Raw genomic sequence first — 21,217 nt, forward strand, 5'->3', positions numbered from 1 at the left:
AACCGCTGTTAGGCAGGTGAGCTTCTAGCACCTTAACAACCACAACACCTGCTGGTCCCTTAAATGGTGTTTTTAATGATGAAATGTCACAGGCATATCAGCACTCATCTAATAGTATAAGAAACATTCTTAAGGCTATGACAGATGCTACAGAAGTGTCTGTGTCGCCCTCTCTGATCCCATTCTCGTCCTTTCACAAAGATACCTCCTGTCTTAGTCTGCTAGAATAAAAATACCTTACCCTGGGCAATTTATCAACACAGAAATATATTTCCCACAGTCCCGGAGGCGAGGACATCCAAGATCAAGGAACCAGCACATTCTGTTCTGGTGAGGACTCACTCTGTACTTCAAAGACAGTGTTTTCTTGTTGTCCTCACATGGTTTAAGGGACGAGAGAGCTCATTTGAGCCTGTTTCATAAGAGCATTAATCCTACCCATGACTTAATCATGTCCCCAGGGCCTTCACTCTTTTTTTTTCTTTTTTTTTTTTTTTTAGAGATTTTTGCATGTATGCTCACCAGAGAGACAGAAAGTGAGAAATGCCTTCCCAGGGGGAGGACGGCCACACCTCAGTCCCTTCTCCTCCATTCTCCTCCTGATATTTTGGGCCTGCAGGCGCACGTGCTCCACGTGAGTTTTAGGCTCCCAGGTCTGGGACTGGAGCTGTGGTCAGCCACGTGGGGGTCCAGTGCCTTAGCCACTACACCACCTGTTGGCCCTGACCTTATCTCTTGCTGTGATCACACTGGCTTTTAGGTTCTGACGTCGGAATTTGGGCAGGCATCAACATTTCAGAGAGAGTAACTATAATCTTGAACTTGAGACTGATCTTCCTTAAAATCTGTTGTGCACGAATGTGTTCATAAACAACACATAGCATTTGTGTGTACTTTGTTGTTATTTTTGTTTTTCAATTATTTTATTTAACTGTATTTATTTATTTATTTTAATTTGACGAGAGAGAGAGAGAAAGTGAGAAAACAAGCCGCCAGGTCTGGGACTTGAACCATATTCGGCCATATAGGAATCCAGTGTCCTTAACCACCATGCCACCTGCTGGCCCACTGTGTGTACTTTGAAAATTCACATAAATGGCTTCATATCATATGCATCCTTTGTGACTTCCTTATATTTTTGTCTAACACTATTTTTTGAGGTTTACCTATATTGTTGATACATGTAGCTCTGGAGTTCCATTTTCACTGCTATACAGTATTCCACAGCAGGACTAAATGAAAATTTACTCATTGGCTAGTCGATGATCATGTATGTTTTCCCATTTATAATAATGCTACAGTAAACAATGTTACCCAGGTCTTCATGCAAACAAGTTTCTCTAGGGAGTTTAGAAGTAGGTTTAGGAGTAGCATTACTATTTCAAAAAGCATGCATTTCATTAGGTTTACTAGATGCTGGTCAAATTGTTTTCCAAAGTAGTAGTATTCATCTCTAGTAAGATCCCCTACCAGTTGTATATGAGAGTATTGATTGTTCTACATTTGTCAGACTTAAATTTTTGCTAATCAGATGGAAGCAAAATGGTTGATGTACACTTTGAAAATAGGAACACCTCTTCCTAAAGCCATTTACTGAATGTTCAAGAAATTGTGCAAATTACTTCAGCATTTGCAGAAGCCAGAGTCTTTAAGAATTGAGGCTTTTAAAAAATCAAATCTAGAAGTGCCTGCTGGACACTACTGCTTGGCAGACAGAGGCCACATGGGAGACCTAGGTTTGATTCCTGGCCTACCCTAAAAAGTCAGCATGGTGACACATCTGCAGCCTCAGCTTTTTGGGAGACTGAGGCAGAGGGGTTGCAACGTAGTAAGATCCTGTCTAAACATACACGCCCCCCCAGTCAGAAAGCCCTAGAGGAGCCAAGTCACCAAGAACCAGCACACAGGGGAACCAGCAGTTAGCGTAATGGCTATGTCGCTGGACTCCCACGTAGTTGACCACGGTTCACATCCCGGACCCGGTGGCTTAAAACTCACGCCAGGCGCGTGTGCGTGCGTGCCCTAGATCCCGAGAGGAGAATGGAGGAGAAGGGATTGCAGCGTGACCATCCCCCCTGGGGGGTGATTTCTCGCTTTCTGTCTCTATGTTTCTCTGTCTGTCTGGCGAGCGCACGCGCCCTATAGCGAAAACCTTTCCAAAAAAAAAGAATCAGCACACAGGAAACCCTGGCGCATCCCACTCTTTGACTCTTTGGCCTGGATGGACCCTGTGGGACCCAACTGGAGACTTGGTTCACTAGCATTCCATGGAGCAGCTCCTACCTTCTACCTGAAGTGATGTGTTGACCAGAGGAGAAGGCCTAAAGGGCCTTAAAGTTCAAACTCCTCTACTTAGGGTCCCCCAAACAGCCTGTGTCACTTTTTGCTTGAGACTAGTGCCGATCAGGAGGGTCTGTAGGCTAGGTAAGGACCTTGGCATTTACTTTTGTGAAATAGGAGCAATTGGAGAAGTGACATGCTCTGACCTCTGTCTTAGGAGGGTCACTCTAAACCTCTTAGGAGGCTGCCATATAGAATCTGAGAGGACAAGGGAAGAAGGGGAGACTTGCTAGGAGACGACTACGATCATCCAGGTGAGAGGCTTGAGCCCAGCTGACGGCAGTGGGAGTGATGAGAAGTGGTTAGATGGAAGACTCCTTTGGGAAGCAGAGTCAGTAGGATTTGCTGTTGGGTTAGATGTCAGGTGTGAGAGGAAGAGGAGCCTAGGATGACTCCGAGGTCTTTTGCCTGATCAACCAGGAAGATGGAATTGAAATTCACGGAGACGGGAGAAATGGTGGGAGGAGCAGGCTTGGTAAGGAGTGGGTATTATAGAGCACTGTTCTAGACATGTCAGATTTACAACGCCCAATAGATATCCAAGTGGTGCTGTTGACTAAACAGTTGGATATATTAACCTGGAGGTCAGGAGTGGAGATATGCATTTGGAAGTCTAGGGTAATACATTTTTTTTAGAATTATTTATTTAGTTTTATTTATTGTTATTTTTAAATTTCCTCTAGGGCACATGTGAGAGAGAGTGAGAGAGAGAAAGAAAGTGAGAAAGCAAGCTGCCAGGTCCGGGACTCGAACTTTGGTCAGTCATGTGGGAGTCCAGCGCCCTAACAACCATGCCACCTGCTAGCCCCCGGGTAATACATTTTAAAGCTGTGGATTGATTCTAATCACCTGGAGAGTGAGCACAGAGAACTGAGCACTGAAGCCTCAGTGTTCAGAGGGTGAGAGAGCAATAGTCATTGAGGCAGCGGGAAGAGGACAGGGAGGGAGCAGGAGAGGGAGGGAGCAGGAGGTGGAGGGAGAGGAAGGTGGTGGGGGTGTGTGTGCACACCCATCTCAGAGGCAGAGTAGGGAAAAGGCTTTAAGAAAGAAGGAATGGTCAGCCATGTGCACTGCTGCTAAGATGCCAAGTGACGAGGACTGAGAAATGACCAATCCCTCGACAGTAGTGGGGGCCCTGGTGACCTTGCCAAGAGCCATTTTATTGGAATGCTGGGGACAAACTAGTGCCGGGTTGAAGGGAATGTGAGAGATGAGGAATCGGAGCTATATTGTTATTTTTAAATTTCCTCTAGGGCACATGTGAGAGAGAGTGAGAGAGAGAAAGAAAGTGAGAAAGCAAGCTGCCAGGTCCGGGACTCGAACTTTGGTCAGTCATGTGGGAGTCCAGCGCCCTAACAACCATGCCACCTGCTAGCCCCCGGGTAATACATTTTAAAGCTGTGGATTGATTCTAATCACCTGGAGAGTGAGCACAGAGAACTGAGCACTGAAGCCTCAGTGTTCAGAGGGTGAGAGAGCAATAGTCATTGAGGCAGCGGGAAGAGGACAGGGAGGGAGCAGGAGAGGGAGGGAGCAGGAGGTGGAGGGAGAGGAAGGTGGTGGGGGTGTGTGTGCACACCCATCTCAGAGGCAGAGTAGGGAAAAGGCTTTAAGAAAGAAGGAATGGTCAGCCATGTGCACTGCTGCTAAGATGCCAAGTGACGAGGACTGAGAAATGACCAATCCCTCGACAGTAGTGGGGGCCCTGGTGACCTTGCCAAGAGCCATTTTATTGGAATGCTGGGGACAAACTAGTGCCGGGTTGAAGGGAATGTGAGAGATGAGGAATCGGAGCTAAGTAACAGAGACCGCTTAATTTCCAGAGTTTTGCCATAAAGCAGAGTGAAGAAATGAGAAGCCCGGAGGTAACTGGAGAGGGGCCACGGGTGTTACTTCAGAATTTTATGTGACGACAAAAACAATCTATAGTACCCTGCTGGTGGGAATGTAAAATGGTGCAGGAGCTTTGGAAAATAGTCTAGCAGTTGCTGAGGTTAAACAGAGCTAGCGTGTGACCCAGCGGCTCCACTCCTCGGCACATATCTGAGAGAACCAAAAGCCCAAGTTCACACCAACCTGTAGGTGAATGTTCATAACAGCATTATTCTTAATAGCCCCAAACTAGAAACAGCACAAGTCTCTATCCGCTGGAGAATAGCCCGCCAAAATGTGGCACACCCATATAATGAAAAGAACAAAGTACTGATACATGCCACATCATGGATGGCCCTTGAAGATATTAAATTCAGTGAGAAAAGCCAGACAGAAAAGATGAGCTTGTATGATTCCATCTAGGTGGACTGCTTGGTGTAGGTGAATTCGTGATAATAGTAGATTAGAGGATGTTTAGGGCTAGACCTTTGGGGAAGTTGGGGGAGGCATGGGAACGATTATTAATGGGTATGGGCTTTCTATTTTTCTTTTTTAGTTTTTTCTACAGGGTGGGTGCACTCACTGGAAGAAGACAGAGAGGGAAAGTGAGAAATCGCCCCCCTGGGGGATGGCCACACCACAGTCTCTTCTCCATGTCTCCGCTTAGGATTGCGGACACTCATGCACAAGCACCCAGTATATTTTTCAAGCAACTAGGTCTGGGACTTGAACTGCAAAGTCAGCCACGTGGGATCCAGTGCCTTAACCTTCATGCCACTGCTTGATGGAATTGACATTCATGGAGATGGAGCTTCCTATTTTTAGAAAAAAATTTATTGGGACCAGCAGATAGCTTAATGGTTACGTTGCTAGACTCCCATATAGTTGACTGTGGTTTGAGTCCTGGACCTGGCAACTTAAAACTCACACCAGCAGTTAGCGTAATGGCTATGTTGCTGGACTCCCATGTAGTTGACCATGGTTTGAGTCCCAGACACGGTGACTTAAACTCATGCCAAGTGCATGTGTGTACCTGCCCAAGATCCTGAGAGGAGAATGGAGGAGAAGGGATTGTGGCATGGCCATCTCCCCTGGGGGGTGATTTCTTGCTTCTGTCTCTCTGTCTATCTCTGTCTTTCTGGTGAGTGCACATGCTCTATAGCAAAAACCTCTCAAAAAAAAAAAAATCTCACACTGGACTTGTGTGTGTGCATGCCCAAGATCCAGAGAGAATGGAGGACAAGGGATTGAGCCATAGCCATCCCCCCTGGGGGGGTGATTTCTCACTTTTTTTCTCTCCATCTCTCCAGTGAGTGCCTTACAGCAAAACAAAACACTCTCTAAAAAAAGAGTTTCTTGGGACCAGCCGTTAGTGTAATGGCTATGTCGCTGGATTCCCATGTAGTCGACCATGGTTTAAGTCCTGGACCCGGTGGCTTAAACTCACGCCGGGCGCATATGTGTGCGTGCCCAAGATCCCAAGAGGAGAATGGAGAAGAGGTTGCGGCGTGGCCATCCCCCCTGGGGGGTGATTTCTCACTTTCTCTCTGTCTCTCTCTGTCTTTCCAGCAAGCACATGTGCCCTATAGCAAAAACCTTTAAAAAAAAAAAGTTTCTTTATTTCTTCCAAGAGAAAGAGACGGATGACAGAGTTGACTAGGCACTCCTGACACTGACCCATCCCAGGCTCAACCAACCTGAAGCATACACTTAAACTCCCAGCATGCTCAGGGAGGTCCTGGGATGCGAACCGAAGACCTTTCCCGTGTGGGTCCAGCTGTGTTACTATACTACCACCTGACCATGGTACAGGCTTCCTTTTCAGGGTGCTGAAAAAATTCCAGAATTAATTGTAATGGCTGCACAGCTCTGTGATATATTAAAAATCATTGAATTGCATATTTAAAAAATCCAGTGAAAGGAGAAGATTGATGCTGTAGGAGAGGAGGAATGAGCAAAAAAAAAGCCCGTGGAGGAGCTGGTCTCAGCCAGGGGCTCACCCAGTTCCCACAGCAGCAGGAGAGAAGGACCAGCCTGTGGGCACGGATGCTGCAGGTGAGAAGCTGTGGAGGCAGTCATCCTGGGACTCCTGTGGGTGTGTCCTTTTCTCAGTGAAGCAGGAAGCATGATCAGCTGAGAGTAGGAACAGAGGAGACAGGGCTGGGCGGGTCCAAAGAAGAGTGGGTGTGAAGTAATAGTCATGTAAGAGAGAAGGGACGAGTGGACAGGAGGGGCCCTGCTGGAGGTGAGGGGTCAGGCGCGTGCAGTGAGTTCAACCACATGTGTCGCTCACACTGCAGCCATTCCGAGATGGACAGTGTTTCACGGCTCCAAAAGCAGGCTTTTTTTTTTTTTTTTGGAGAGGTTTTTTCACTATAGGGTGCGTGCGCTCGCCAGACAGAGAAAGACAGAGAGACAGAAAGCGAGAAATCACCCCCCAGGGGGATGGTCATGCCGCAGTCCCTTCTCCTCTGTTCTCCTCTCGGGATCTTGGGCACGCACGCACACGCGCCTGGCGTGAGTTTTAAGACACCGGGTCCGGGACGCAAACCACGGTCAACTACGTGGGAGTCCAGCGACATAGCCATTACGCTAACTGCTGGTTCCCCAAAAGCAGGCTTTTGTTCACAGCCAGAGACGAGAGAACCTCACTGTGTTTTACGATGGATGGCTGTGTATATTAGCACTTAAACCTCCTCATGGCCCTCTACTACCACTGTTTTACAGGTGGGGAAACTGAGGCACGGAGTGGTTCGATAACTGTAGGGTTGAGCTATGCCTGGGCAAAGGCAGAGAAAGCAGCTTTCTGGGAGCTCCGGGATTCTGTGAGTCCTCATCTTAGTGTGTCGAAAAAGTATGGAAGGCTGGGGCAAGGGCGGTGGGCCCAGGGATGTCCCAGGCCTTTGGACAAATCTGGTGTTGGTGGCAGGGAAAAAAATGAAAAAGGCAGAGGAGGAGGAATATGCCCATGTACACATACATACGAGAAGTTTTCAGGAAGTTTATAGAAAATGTGTATTATGAAAAAGCTATTCATGGATTTCAATGTTTTTGCATCAAAATAACCTGTGCTTCAACCTGCTTTCTGTGAATTTTCTGAAGCCCCCTCATATAAACATGTGTGTATATATTACTGATCCATGCATAAAATATCCCTGGGGGGGGCGGTGAGGAGACCAGCAGTTAGCATAATGGCTATGTCGCTGGACTCCTATATACTCAACCATGATTTGAGTCCCGGACTCGGTGACTTAAACTCAGGCCGGGTGCGTGTGTGTGCCCAAGATCCGGGAAGAGAAAGGAGGAGAAGGGATTGCAGCATGGTCATCCCCCCTGGGGGTGATTTCTCGCTTTCTGTCTGTTTCTCTTTGTCTTTCTGGTGAGTGCATGTACCCTATAGCAAAAAATGTGTTGGGGTTGATTTGCCCCTAGTACAAAAAAAAAAAAAAATCCGGGGGGGGGGGGCACACGGAAAACTGATGTCATGGTTACAGCTGGGAAGGGGATTGGGGTGTTTGGGATCCAGGGCCAGGGGAAAGGAAACCATAGGAGCCGAGGTATGCGTTAACCCTTAGCAGAGACAGCAGGGTCCCTGCAAATGCTGAGGCCCTGGTGTAGAGGTTAGGGGTGGAATATTTTGACTCCCACGTGTAGAGCAAGAGCCTCTCAGCAGGGACACGAAGGCAGCCCAGCCTTGTTACCAGAGGGTGGGTTCTGCTCTGACTTGGATCCAGCTCACCACCCAGCAGCCAGCAGGCAAGTTCCTGCTGTCGGGGCCTCAGTTTCCTCAGCTGCAGGATGGGGTGAACAATGGTATGTCCTTTATAGGACTGTCAGGAGCAAGTGTAGGACTGCTCCTGGCAGCGGAGGGCCCACGGTAAGCACTAGCTATTCTCATCCTCGTCCCTTATGAAGGTGACGGTGTCCTTGGGCAGTGGGAACCCGTGCTCCAGTGCCATCTGGTGTCTCGTGGCCCCGTCTGGCTCTGCACTGGTAGGCGCCGCGTGCTGTGCTGAAAAGCAAGGGCGTGTGCTCCTGTCTCACACCAGCCCGGGCTCGGGCTCGGCCGCTGCTCGTGGGTGCAGAAAGCATCCTCATGCCGGTGAGTCAAACGCCGTGAAACACCTCATTCCCTGTGGAGGAAGTGGCTCAGCCATTGTGCTCCCCCAACCAGCAGGAAGCCATTGGCTGTTTCAGAGCAGGCCTCCCAAGGAAGGAGCAAACCTTGTCGTTCCCAGGGAAAGCCCGTTTCCCGCCTCTCCTCTTGCTGTCACATCCCCATGTGATGTCCGGAAGGAGCATGGGGCTCCCTGAGTCTGGCCTGCCTCCGCCCTCCATTGACAGTTGTTGAGACAAGCACTATTCGGTATCCCAGGGATTCCAGAAAGGGCCTCTTTATTCAAGGGACACTAGGCGTTCCGACTCAGTTTACCTCAGATTGCCATCGGGCGTCTGGGATCTCTCCGTCAGCACTGTGCCTCCCAGCTGCAGGGCCTCCAGAGACCCTCCCGCAGGGCTCGCTTCTGCTCAGCGTCAAGCTCTGGCACCTGCAGGTGCTTTCCGGGGCCGTCATCCAGATTCGGGTCTGGCCACTTGCTGGATGATGGGTACATGGGGGCTCACTACACTATCCTCTCTCCTTTTGTGCATTTAGCAACAAATATTCTACCATGTTTAAAAATGGGAGAAGGCAGCAAGTAGATGCCATCTTAACAACAACGACAACAGCACAGTTTTTGTTTGTATCCAGAGTCGGTGCATGTTTTGTCCTCTAAGAAATTTCCGAAGCTAAAGGACCAGCTCTCATCTGTAGTTTTGTGGTGTCCTCCCTGGAGGGCCTCTGTTTAAGAGCAGTGATTGGGCTGAGGAATTTATCCATGTCCTTGTTTGTCCTAAGCCTTTCGGGTTTGGGGAGTGGTGAGAATCCTAACTGATAGCGTGTATTTGGTCTCAGAGGTGGTCTGAGATTTGTTTTCCTTTAAATTGCCAGAGGGTATGTGAACTCACCAGAGACACAGAGAGAGAGACAGAGAAAGAGGGAGAAAGCACCCCCCAACGGGGCATGGTCATGCAACAATCTCTTCCATTTCTTCCTTCTGTCGAGATTTGGGACATGCACGCACCGTCCCCTGGCATGCTTTTCAAGTTGCTGGAGCCAGGATCGGAACCTCGGTCAGCCAGTTAGGGTCCAACTCCCCTAGCTCCTTGGCGTTGGGGCCAGCCCCAATCTGCTCTTTTAGTAGAAGCTTTAGTAATGACTGTTCTAGATCAAAAGGAAATAATTATGAGAGAGATGGAGAGAGAGGAAGGGAGGAAAGAGGAGAGGAAGCCAGCATTAAAAATCACGTTTTAGAAAGCAGAAGTTTAAAGTTCTAGGATTTTCTTGTCCTGTGTCATAGCCCAAAGAGGCTGGTACATCTTCACAGCCCCTGGTTCTTCTTGCTCAGCCTGCACCCTTGGGGAGACCAGTCAACTTGTCTCTGTCTGTCTGTCTCTCTCCCTCCCCATTCTTTCCCTCTCTTCCATGTGCCAGGCGCTGCCCACACAGTGTGAGCAGGAGGTGGGTTACATCCCTAACACAGAGGGGTGAAGGAGAGGCGTGGACATGTAAACCTGTGATGTAGGTATTGACAGTACCTGCGAGAACCCAAGGCCCCTGATGCCTCTTCCAAGGAAAGCTGCAAAAGAGGTGATATTTGTGCTGGATTTTGAGAGAGAAAGAAGAGTTCACCAGAAAATGAGTAGGAGGAAAAGAATTCTAGGCAGAGAGAAAAGAATTCTGGCAGTCTGTGCAAAGGCCAGAGGTGGGAAAGATATGGTGCCTTCGAACAGTAGCCAGTTAACTATTTATAGCGCTCAGAATGTAAGAGAGGAAAAGGCTTTTCTAGAAGATGGCGGGGAAGCATCAGAGATCTTTCAGCATGCAAGGACATGACCAGAGCTGCATGTGTCTCAACGTGCCCTCTTATAAAATCTCATACTTCCTTCTAGTTGGGGCTCTCCACACTGCCCAGAGCCTACCCATGAGGGCTGGCTTGTACACTGAGAGAAGGACCCCGGTTTGTGGATTGTGGCAGAACCGCCCTGACTGACGTCTGTGAACACCAGTGAAGGCCAGCATGCTTTCCAGGCATGAGTAATCCCTCTGCTTGGAGCCTTCTGGGAAGATCTTTTTTTAAAACTCACCCAAGAGGGGGCCAGCAGGTGGCATGGGGGTCAAAGTGCTGGATCCCACATGGCTGACTCCATGGTTCAAGTCCCAGACCCCGGCGGATTGAAAATTATGCCAGGCCCATGTGTATGCATGAGTGCCCAAAACGTCGGGAGGAGATGAAGGAGAAGGGATTGCAGCATGACCATCTCCTCTCTGGGAAGTGATTTTTCCACCCCCTACTCCCTGTCTGTTATGGAAGTCCTTTCACTGCAGGACTGTGCTTGTTCTCTCTCTCTCTTTTTCAGAATCCCCAGATTTGCATTAGGCTCAGTACAAACGTCTGTGTCCTTATCCATAATGCCCAAATCCCAAATATCCCAGAAAAACAGAAGTTGGTTATGTTTTGTTCTCTCAGGACTCATTTGGAGGCAAAATGACCTGCACAGATGTGAGGCTATTTATATCTTTGCAGAAGCACGTGGTGTGAATATTCATTTTCTGCTGCAGAAATACTAATGTGTTGACTACAGGGTGCGGCCCGGGACCCCGCTGGGGGTGTTATGCAGTTAAGTGGCATATGTACCAGATTACCTTTCTGAAATAAAATTAGAAACAAAAGCTTGCATTCCAGAACCAGCGTGGCCCCAGGGCGGTTAGACAAGGGACTGGGGCCTTGTAAAGAGGATAGTGTTTCCTCTTCTGCTGAAGCCCAGACAGCCACCCGTGCAAGCTCTGGGCCCTGGGCAGTGGGCACCCCCTCGCTCTGCCATGCTTTGGTATGACGATTTTAAAGCACTTCTACTCATCCAAGCCCCCCTAGCACACTCAGAGCCTGCGGATGATTTCCCTCCTACCACCAAGATAGAAATTCCTAGGACAACAGAGACAGGAAACAGGTACGAAACCTGCCTGCAGCTGCCACACCCTGCCCTCTTGCCATCCTCTCTCCACTGAGCGGCCAAGGTCCTCTATGGAAGATAGCCCTGCCCCCACCCGTGTCCTCCATCCACTTCACGGTATCATCAAGTCACTCCATTGAAACCAAAAATGAGTCAACAGGGTCTGGCAAGTGACCTGAGAGTTAAGGTGCTGGACTCCCACATGACCTATCATGGTTCAAGTCCCAGACCTGGTGGCTTGCTTTATTTCTTTCTCTCTCTCTGGACAAATTAAATAATAATAATAAATCAGTAAAGTTAAATAAAATAATTCTTTAAAAAAATGAGCCAACATACATAAGGTCCTCAAAACGTTCATGGAAGAGTGTATTATGAAAAAATGATGTGTGGATTTCAAAAATTTTTTGCACCAAAATAAAATCATACTTTCATTCCATTTCCGTGAACTTTATGAAGTCCCTGTGTAGGAAAAAAACAAGCCTCCTTGATTTCATGGCCTCTTTCTGCTAATGCCGTTTCCTCCTGCTCCATGGCTAGCTTCTCTGCGGACTTGCTTACCTACGTCAGCTGCATCTCCTCCCCCTGCTCCTCTCCTCTCTCCGCCTGGCCTCTGGCCCCAGGGCTCCCTGAACAGCCTCAGTCGAGCCCACTGTGACCGCCTCACTGCAGAGTTGCTCTGACGTCCTTTGCTCAGCCTCTGGTCTCTCATGCTCGGGATCCAGCCTTCCTGGGTTTTCCTTTGCTGCTGCATTAATGGGGAGGCTGACTTGGCCCCAGGCCCCCCTTGGTCTCTTGGCCCTCTGTCTCCACAGCTGCAGCTTTAAACCCTCTGGTATGCCTGCTACTCCTGAGTCTTAGCTCCAGCTCAGTTATCCCCTCGACTCCAAACTCATTGGTCCATTTGCCCGCGTGGCCTCTCCTCGTTGTAAAGACACGTTGAACTCAGCCTTTCTGGAGCTGATGTCTTGAGCTTGCCTGCCCAACCTCACCAACCTATTCTTCTTATGTTCCCATCGCTACCTGCTCAGGTGTGCAGGCCAGAGATATGGCTGTCGCCTAGGCCACTCCCACCCCAGGGACCCCTTCTCCAGTCCATCCCGCTTGGTTTTTTCTGCTGGAATCTGTCCCTCGACACCAGTCCAGCCCTAGGCAGAGCTGCCTTCACCTCCCACCTGGACCCCAAAAGGCGCTTCCTCACGGCATACCACACTGCACCCACTCGAATCTTTGGGAAGCGCACATCTCATGGAGTCCTTCGCTCTTCAAACTGTGCTTTCCTGGGTGACATGCATGCTTAGGATAAAGACAAGGACTATACGGGCCTTTAATCAGACTCCTCTGCCTCCCCCAGCTTCACTTGGGCCATCATGCCTGTCCTTGCTGCGTCAGCCACCCTGGCCTCCTTGTTCTCCTGTACACCACATTCTGTCCCACCTCGGGACCTCACTGTTCCCCGTGAGCATGCTCCCACCCCGCCTCGCCTAGCTTTCATCACCTCTCCAATGTCAGCTCGAGAACCCTTCCCCTGGGAAGCGTCCCCTTTTTCCTGACTTGCTCGCATCCCCCGTGACAGACTCCCTGAGCACCGGGTGTCTGGCCTTCACACATCTTGTCTCATTTGCAGTTTTGCATCTGTTGTGGGATCATGTGAGCAGCGTCCGTCTCAGACTAGAGTGGAGCATCCACAGGAGCTAGGATCCTGCCTGCTTGCTCCTTGGTCCCTGCCTCAAGGAGCAAACGGAAAGTGGATGTGGATGTGAAAGGCCATTGGAAGCTGCCCCATGCCTTCCAAGTGTTGTTAGGGTTTGGGCTCCTGTCAGGTCCGAGGACAGATGGGGGATGAGGTAGGGACTCCCTCTCTCTAGGAAGTGTCTGGACTTTGTGCTTCTGGGGGCCAGCCGTGGTAGTTCAGCATAGCGCAATGTTCCTCGATGCTGAAACCATGCGGGAAGGTCTTGAGTTTGTGTCCTGAGGCTTCCCTGTCCTGCCAGGCCTGCGTGCCTGTGATCCCCTCTGGCTGAGGCTGTGAAGAACCTGGTGGGCATGCTTCTCCCTCTAGCGGGAGAAGTCAGTCAAAATACACTTTAAAATGGTAGGTGTGGGACGGCCTTTTGTAACTCAGAGTGTATAGATGTTTGGATGCACCTCGGGTCTCCTTTCTCTGGGAAAGGGGAGGGAGGGCAGGCAGGAGGGAGAAGAAGGGGGGCTGTTCTTGTTAACTTTTTCTCATGGCTCAGGTGGAGGAGGTGTTGGGGGGGCTCTGGTGCCCTTGGTTTTCTAGCACTGTGCGTGCTCCCAGCATAGTCTAAGTGAACCGTGCTCCAGGGTTGTCACTACGCAGCCGTATGTGGTGGCCTGGGCGGTGCTCCTTGGTGTGACAGTGCCCTGGGAAGTGATGACAGCAGTGGAACTAGACTGAGAACGTGCTGTGTAAGCTCTTAGTGCTTGTCTCACCTTCCCCAGGCCGTGCAGCCGTCCCCTGCAGTCAGCGCTCCTCTTACCTGTGTGTCACACGTGGAAAAGCCAAGGCTCGGGGAGATGGGGACTTGCGAAGGTCGCACAGCCCGGGCTTTTACCAGCTTGCCATGCTGCCTCTGAACTCCATCAAGCAGAGGAAAGGGTGTAGAGAGGCCCCACTGCACCTGGTTAAAGCCATCATCTCTGTCCCTTTTCTTCCCCTGCCATGGTCCTCCCCCATAGTTGGACAAGATGCTTGACCCCCAGGTGTGGCGGGAGGCGGCCACACAGGTCTTCTTCGCCCTGGGCCTGGGCTTTGGTGGTGTCATCGCCTTCTCCAGCTACAACAAGCAGGACAACAACTGCCACTTTGACGCCGCCCTCGTGTCTTTCATCAACTTCTTTACCTCGGTGTTGGCCACCCTCGTGGTGTTCGCTGTGCTGGGCTTCAAGGCCAACATCATGAATGAGAAGTGTGTGGTTGAGTAAGTGGCACCTTTCCTCCTGCCTCTTCTCCTCCCCGTCTGCCTTACCTGGGGTGGGGAGGTGGGCCGTGCACAGAGAGGTCCCCTCCACTTGGGCCGGGGAAGGAGATCAGAGGCGTGCTCTCTGGCCTTGGCCCTGGGCCACATGACAGGTTCAGAGATATTTCTGTCAATGGTCCATGGGGGTCTGCCTAGGTGTCTGGAAGGAGCCTCTGGGTCCTTGCCCACCACTTATCCCCCGCCTTCTTACCTGGCCCTCTCTGCTCGGTCCTGCAGAAAAAATGCTGAGAAAATCCTAGGGTACCTCAACACTAATGTCTTGAGCCGGGACCTCATCCCACCCCATGTCAACTTCTCTCACCTGACCACCAAGGACTACGCGGAGATGTACAGTGTCATCATGACTGTGAAGGAGGACCGCTTCTCTGCCCTGGGCCTCGACCCCTGCCTCCTGGAGGATGAGCTGGACAAGGTGCGGGACAGGCAGGGGCTCGGACTGGCTGTGGTGGGGCGTTTGGGCACAGGCCTCAGAAAACAAATGGGGAGTCATTCATTTATGTAGGCGAGGACTCACTGTGTGTCCAGAGGCAGAGGGAGGGAGGGTATGAGCCAAATTCCCTGCCTTGAGGTATCTTGAGTCTAGGGAGGAGACAAAGCAGATAAAATCCCAAGAGTAGAATGGAGGAGAAGGGATTATGGCCTGGCCATCCCCCTGCGGGGTGCTTTCTCAGGTGAAAGCACCTCCTCTTTCTCTGTCTCTCTGTCTCTTTCCAGAGAGCACGCATGCCCTATAGCAATAGTTGGCATGTGGGGTGACACTCCCATCTCTTGAATGAGCTTCCTATGCGTGGTCATGGCTGTACGTAATGTACCTAGAATAGTGCCATGCACGTGGAGTGCAGAAAACAAGTGCTTAAATTGGGGTTACCCTCTGCCATGTCTCTCCTTTGAGCCTCATGACAGCTCTATAGTTGAGGCTTAATATTGTCTCCTCTTCTCTGTTAAAAAATATATATATACATATATGTATACATGTATATGTGTGTGTGTATATATGTATATATGTGTGTGTGTATAATTTTATTTATCATTATATTACTTTTAAAATTTGCTACAGTGCATGTGCACTCACCAGAGAGAGACAGATAGAAAGAGAGAGAAAGTGAAAAAGCAAGCTGCCAGGTCCAGGACGCCAACGGCAGTCGGCCATGTGGGACAGCTCCACAACCGCCATGCCACCTGCTGGCCCCGTCTCCTCTTTTATAGATGAGTAACTTGTAAGTGAGTCAAGGTCTGACAGCTAGTAAATGGGGAGAAGGGTTCGGGTCCCATAGGCTGGTCAGAGCCCAGACTTTGAATCACCCCTTCCTGCTCTGTGCCTTCCCAAGCTGTCCCCAATCCAAGTCCCACCATTGCCATGATGACCCGTCACCTCTTAATGCTCAAGCCCAAGTTTGGACACCTGGTCTCTATTTATACTTCCAAAAGGACTGTTCTGCGAGATGGGATAATAGGAGGGAGACAGTCACAGGGTCCTGGGGACCTCTGGAGCCCAGGCTCACATGGGGCAGAGGTGCCTCCCATCAACCTGGGTCACCTTGCCCTTCCTCATGGGGCTAGGGAAGGCAAAGCTTTCCTGGGACTATGGCCTGGGCTCCTCGTTAAAAGTCACCTCTGCCAGGCATGTGTGCGTGCGTGCCCAAGATCCTGAGAGGAGAATGGAGGAGAAGGGATTGCGGTGTGGTCATCCCCCTGGAGGTTGATTTCTTGCTTTCTGTCTATCTCTTTGGCAAGTGCACATGCCTTATAGCAACAATCTCTCTCAAAACAAACAAACAAACAAAAAAAAAAACCGTCAGCTCCATTGACCTGGCCCACCCTAATGTAGAGGGAGCTGCCTACCACTCCCCTGACTCCTTCCCAGGGGGGTCAAGAGCAAAGGGGCCCAGCAGGAGACCCCTGCCCTGGTTTCTGCCCAGCTGACTAGCAGCACAAAGGACCCCCCCCTTCCGTGTTCTGTGAGGCCTGCCCCATTTTCATAGGTGTGGTCCTCTGAATAAAACTAGAATTACAGCATTTTTTCCTATAATCCAACCTCAATCACATCAAAATGATGAGAAGCACACACGTACTCAGTTGAGAGGTGTGTTCCCTCACAGTCCCTGGACATTACGGGACGGTGCATGTAAGCGATGTCTGCAGTTGCAGAAGCAGGGGCCCCAGCATTGAAGCAGTGGTTCTCGGCTCTGGCAACCCCTTAGAGTCACCTGGGGGGCTTTATAACTCTCCAGCCCCAGCTCCACTCCAGACCAATTGCATCATCGAGAAACAGGAACTTGTTTTTTGTTTAAGTTTATTTTTTTATTTCTTTCTGCTATGAGCAAGAGAGCTAAGGAGAGGCACAGAGAGACAGCACCCTAGCAGTGCCTGCGACCCACCTCCAGCTTCAGCCAGCCTGGATCACGGGCATGCACATGCTCGGCGTACTCAGGGAAGTCTCTGGATGGACACTGGAGGCTTCCCATGTGGGTCACACAGAGCGTTATGTTTTGCCATGGTACCACCATCCAGCCCAAACGGTTGAGGGCTTCTCAAGTTCCAGTGTGCTTCCACTGGGAGCCAAGGCTGAGACCACTGTGCTAGGGTCTGGAGTTCAGGAGGTCAGAGCTGGGAGCAACCGGAGTGGCCAGAGCAGACAGGGGAGATGTCTCAGCGGAGGCGAGTCTTGAGCTGGGCTTGTTGAAACACGAGCATCTTCATCGGAGTTGCATGGGCGGGCCCTCACACATGTAACCTATAGATTCCAAGCCCCAGGGGAGCACCTGTGTCGGTGTTTGTCCATCCCACCACTAAAGTTCGAAACCCACTTGCCAAAGCCAACAGGACTTAGTTGGAGGTGGGGATCCCTGTGAGAGGGGAGGAGGTAAGGGAGCGGGCTTCCAGGCCAGGAGGCCTCATAGGCCCTGCTCCCCCCACCCGCAGTCTGTGCAGGGCACCGGCCTGGCCTTCATCGCCTTCACCGAGGCCATGACGCACTTCCCGGCCTCCCCGTTCTGGTCCGTCATGTTCTTCCTGATGCTCATCAACCTGGGACTGGGCAGCATGATCGGCACCATGGCGGGCATCACCACGCCCATCATCGACACCTTCAAGGTGCCCAAGGAGATGTTCACAGGTAACTCCTCCCCACAGCCTCCACCCCGTCCCTCGGCCCTGTCTACATGGACATCGATCAAGTCAGACTCTGACCTTAGAGGGATTAGGGCCTGACTGAGTCAATCATGACCCCACGTCCAGAGGGTTCCTCCTCCCCACTGGGGACCCACGTCGTACCACCCAGAGACTAGCACACATGAACCAGAAGGGGGCTGTTGGAAAACCCAGCTTCTTTCTTGAGTTCACTTGCCTCTCTCCCCAAGGGCCTGCTGGGTCGTCCTGGGCAGGGTACACTCAGCCCTGGCCTTGCATCCTGTCCCATCTTTGTCACTCGAGTCCCAGGCTGTGTCCACAGTTCCCTCTGCCCTGCTATGCTGATCTGGGCTGTGTAAGGGCTACTCTCACCTACATCCCAGGGGAGTATCTTCCTGTGCTCAAAAGGGGGAATGGAGGTGGGGGAAAAGGCCCTGGGAACAATCCGCTGAGTTATTTAAATCAAACACGGCGGTTAAGTGGAGCGCCTGTGCAGGCCAGAAACTGCGTGAGGGGCAGCCGACGTGCTGCTCCTCCAGAGGCTCCTACCTGGTGGAGGGGGAGCTCACCACCCCCGCATCTGGATTCCCCATGCAGGGCTGGGCCTGCTGCAGGGTGGGCTGCAGCCCTGCCAGGAGGGGGTGTGATGGGAGGGGCCTGGGTGCCCCCCGAGACCCACAGGGCCCCACCCACCCTGCACCTTTGCCCCCACACCGGCCTCCCGGCTCTCTGTAGTGGGCTGCTGTGTCTTTGCATTCTTCGTGGGGCTGTTGTTCGTCCAGCGCTCCGGAAACTACTTTGTCACCATGTTTGATGACTACTCGGCCACCCTGCCACTCACTGTCATCGTCATTCTTGAGAACATCGCTGTGGCCTGGATCTATGGAACCAAGAAGTAAGAGGGATATGGGGTGGGGTGGGAGCAAGAGGAGGGGTCTGTCCCCCGATAACTCTCTAGAGAGTCCTGTGTTCCCAGGGCTGCTGGAGACGGGGGCAGGAGATCAAAGAATCAGAATGTCAGAGCTGAAAGTGCCCTTTCAGGTCACTGAGGGAAACCGAGGTGCAGGGAGAAGATATGACTACCCAAGGCCACTTGGCTGGAGAGAGGCAGAGCCGGGCTAGGAGTCAGGAGTCCTTAAATTACCATGGCATCTTTCCCAGGTTCAAGCCTTCGTTAGAAGTCTGTTATGCTTGGTGAGTGTACAAGAGACCCCAGCTCTCAAGGAGCCTGCAGACTTCGGCAGTCTGGTACACCACTGGAAGGTGTGGTTTAGACCCCAAATTCAGGTCGGGCAGGTAGGAGGTTTCGGCAGTGAGAAAGGATTGGGGCTTACGGCCTAAGTCTCGGGCAGACCTGCACCTTCTAAGTCAGCTTCTGGCCTCGTCCCTCACTGAAGGATAAATCTGTGTCCACAAGAAGCTCCGGGACCGAGTCTCTCCTCTTACTTGGCATTGTCTGTGGCCACACTGTCCTTGTCCTTAGTAGGACCGGGGGCTTCGAAAACCCATGCAGTCTGACCCTCCCTGAAGCTTAGACTTGCTTTTGGGATCGGGCTATCTCATGGGGGCCTCAGCTTCCCAGAAGAGTGCAGGAGGGGACAGCATGGTCGGGAAAGGAGCACTTTGCCTCCACCCCTGTGAGCCAGGACTGGAAGACACTGCCAGAAGGGACTCCGACCCTCCTCTGTGCCAGAGACCCCTTCAGCATGGGGGAGCCCCTCTTCCCCTTCTCAGAATAGCACTTTTAAGTGCATAAGATAAAATATATAGGGAACTAATTATATTGAAAAATAGCAAGATATTGGGAACCAGGAGTTAGCGTAATGGCTATGTCACTGGACTCCCACGTAGTCGATCGCAGTTCACGTCCCAGACCCGATGGCTTAAAACTCACGCCGGGCGCGTGTGCGTGCGTGTCCAAGATCCCAAGAGGACATTGGAGGACAAGGGATTGCAGCATGACCATCCCCTCTGGGGGGTGATTTCTCGCTTTCTGTCTCTATGTCCCTCTCTGTCTGCCTGGCGAGCGCATGTGCCCTATAGCGAAAACTTATCCAAAAAAAAAAAAAAAGCAAGATATTTAAAATCTATGATGTAGTAAGGTATGTATGCTTTAATTTTACTGCATTAACTTACAAGATCTGGCTGTGGCTTTTACAGAAATAGTCTTGAAATAGTGATGAATATAAGTAATGTTTCTGGTTATCTTCAACGACTGTAATGTGATATGCAAACATCTGATTTATCTATTGGTGACAGTCACAGGTACTGTTAAAACTACCATAGTTGTTTGTATTTATATTAGAAATGCCAGATTTCAGTCAGGTGTAATTGAGGCGAAGATTAGTTGTTTTTTTTTTTTAAAAATTTTTTTGGAGAGCTTTTTGCTATAGGGTGCGTGCACTCACCAGAAAGACAGAGAGAGACAGAAAGATAGAAAGTGAGAAATCACCCCCCAAGGGTGGCCATGCCGAAATCCCTTCTCCTACATTCTCCTCTCGGGATCTTGGGTGTGCATGCACACGCACCCGGCATGAGTTTAAGCCACCAGGTCCAGGACTTGACCACAGTCAGCTACATGGGAGTTCAGTGACATAGCCATTATGCTAACTGCTGGTCCCCCAAGATAAGATTTTTCAATGCTTTTCAAGTCCATAGCCTGTGGCTTCCTGGAATTCTTTTTTTTTTTTTCATTGTGCTATGAGGTGTGTGCACTTACCAGAGAGAGAGAAAGATGGGGTGGGGGGAGTGAGAAAGCACCCCCACTGGGAGGGGGAATAACCACACTGCAGTCCTTTCTCCTACAGTCTTCTCTCAGGATTTTGGGCATGCACGCCTATGGGCCTGGTGTGTTTTTCAAGCTGCTGGGTCTAGGACCCAGCCTATGCAATCAGTCATATGGGGTCCAGCCACCTTAACCACCAGGCTACTAGCTGCCCTAGCCTTCTGGAATTCTACTCAGAGACCCATGGTTAGAAACCCTAAGTCAAGGGGCCACCCCTGGGAGTTGATTTCTCACTTTCCCTCTGTCTTTGGATACTAGAGAGAGAAGTGCACTCCTCCTTTTTTTGCAGCAGGAGGAGTCTTGTGCCAGGCCAGTGTGCGGCCTGGGTGCTGGGAAAAGCAGAAGCTTTCCACTGGCTGTCCATCTGCCCGGGGTGTGTGTGGGCTCTCGTACATCTCTGGGTGGGGCATGATGGACATGGTCAGTGAGGCTAGAGGAGGACAGCAGAGCCTTCCCAGTGGCCAGCCAGGCCATGCACCTTAAGCACTGACTGTGAAGAATAGAAGAGCCCAGGAAAGGGGGACTGCTCAGTGAAGGCTTCCTGGAGGAGGGGGCTGTGGAGATAGCGGCAGGCACGGTGGTGGAAATGTGAACCGCTGGACCCTCTGCTACACCTTGCAGGTTCATGCAGGAGCTGACGGAGATGCTGGGCTTCCGACCCTATCGCTTCTATTTCTACATGTGGAAGTTTGTGTCTCCGCTGTGCATGGCTGTGCTCACCACGGCCAGCATCATCCAGCTGGGGGTCACGCCCCCGGGGTACAGTGCCTGGATCAAGGAGGAGGTGAGGCGGGGCCCTGACACTTCAGGCATGGTTGCATTTCCCAGGTCTTTCATGCACACTACTAAGCCTCTGTGAGGCAGCTCCTGTGTGCCGGGCTGCCAGGTGCTTGGCACACCTACTGTGGAATTGCACGACTGCCCAACAAGAGCAGCAGCATTGTCCCTATAGCACACGTGGGGAAACTGAGGCTCAGATGGACACACTTGTCCAGTCTTTCTTTCTTTCTTTCTTTCTTTCTTTCTTTCTTTCTTT

At 51.0% G+C, this 21,217-nt stretch overlaps 1 protein-coding gene across 1 annotated transcript in view; it reads left to right on the forward strand.

Moving 5' to 3' along the window:
* The window catches only part of SLC6A17 (solute carrier family 6 member 17), a 37,935-nt gene that overhangs the window by 13,874 nt on the left and 2,844 nt on the right, over positions 1 to 21,217 (forward strand). Inside the window, exons 6-10 of the mRNA XM_006149548.3 lie at positions 13,966 to 14,208; positions 14,488 to 14,679; positions 17,190 to 17,382; positions 18,132 to 18,291; positions 20,803 to 20,965. Of these exons, the coding sequence (XP_006149610.1) occupies positions 13,966 to 14,208; positions 14,488 to 14,679; positions 17,190 to 17,382; positions 18,132 to 18,291; positions 20,803 to 20,965 (951 nt within the window). The remainder of the gene's footprint in view (positions 1 to 13,965; positions 14,209 to 14,487; positions 14,680 to 17,189; positions 17,383 to 18,131; positions 18,292 to 20,802; positions 20,966 to 21,217) is intronic.

Source organism: Tupaia chinensis, unplaced genomic scaffold, assembly GCF_000334495.1.
Source record: "Tupaia chinensis unplaced genomic scaffold, TupChi_1.0 Scaffold000270_1, whole genome shotgun sequence".
Classification (NCBI taxonomy): domain Eukaryota; kingdom Metazoa; phylum Chordata; class Mammalia; order Scandentia; family Tupaiidae; genus Tupaia; species Tupaia belangeri.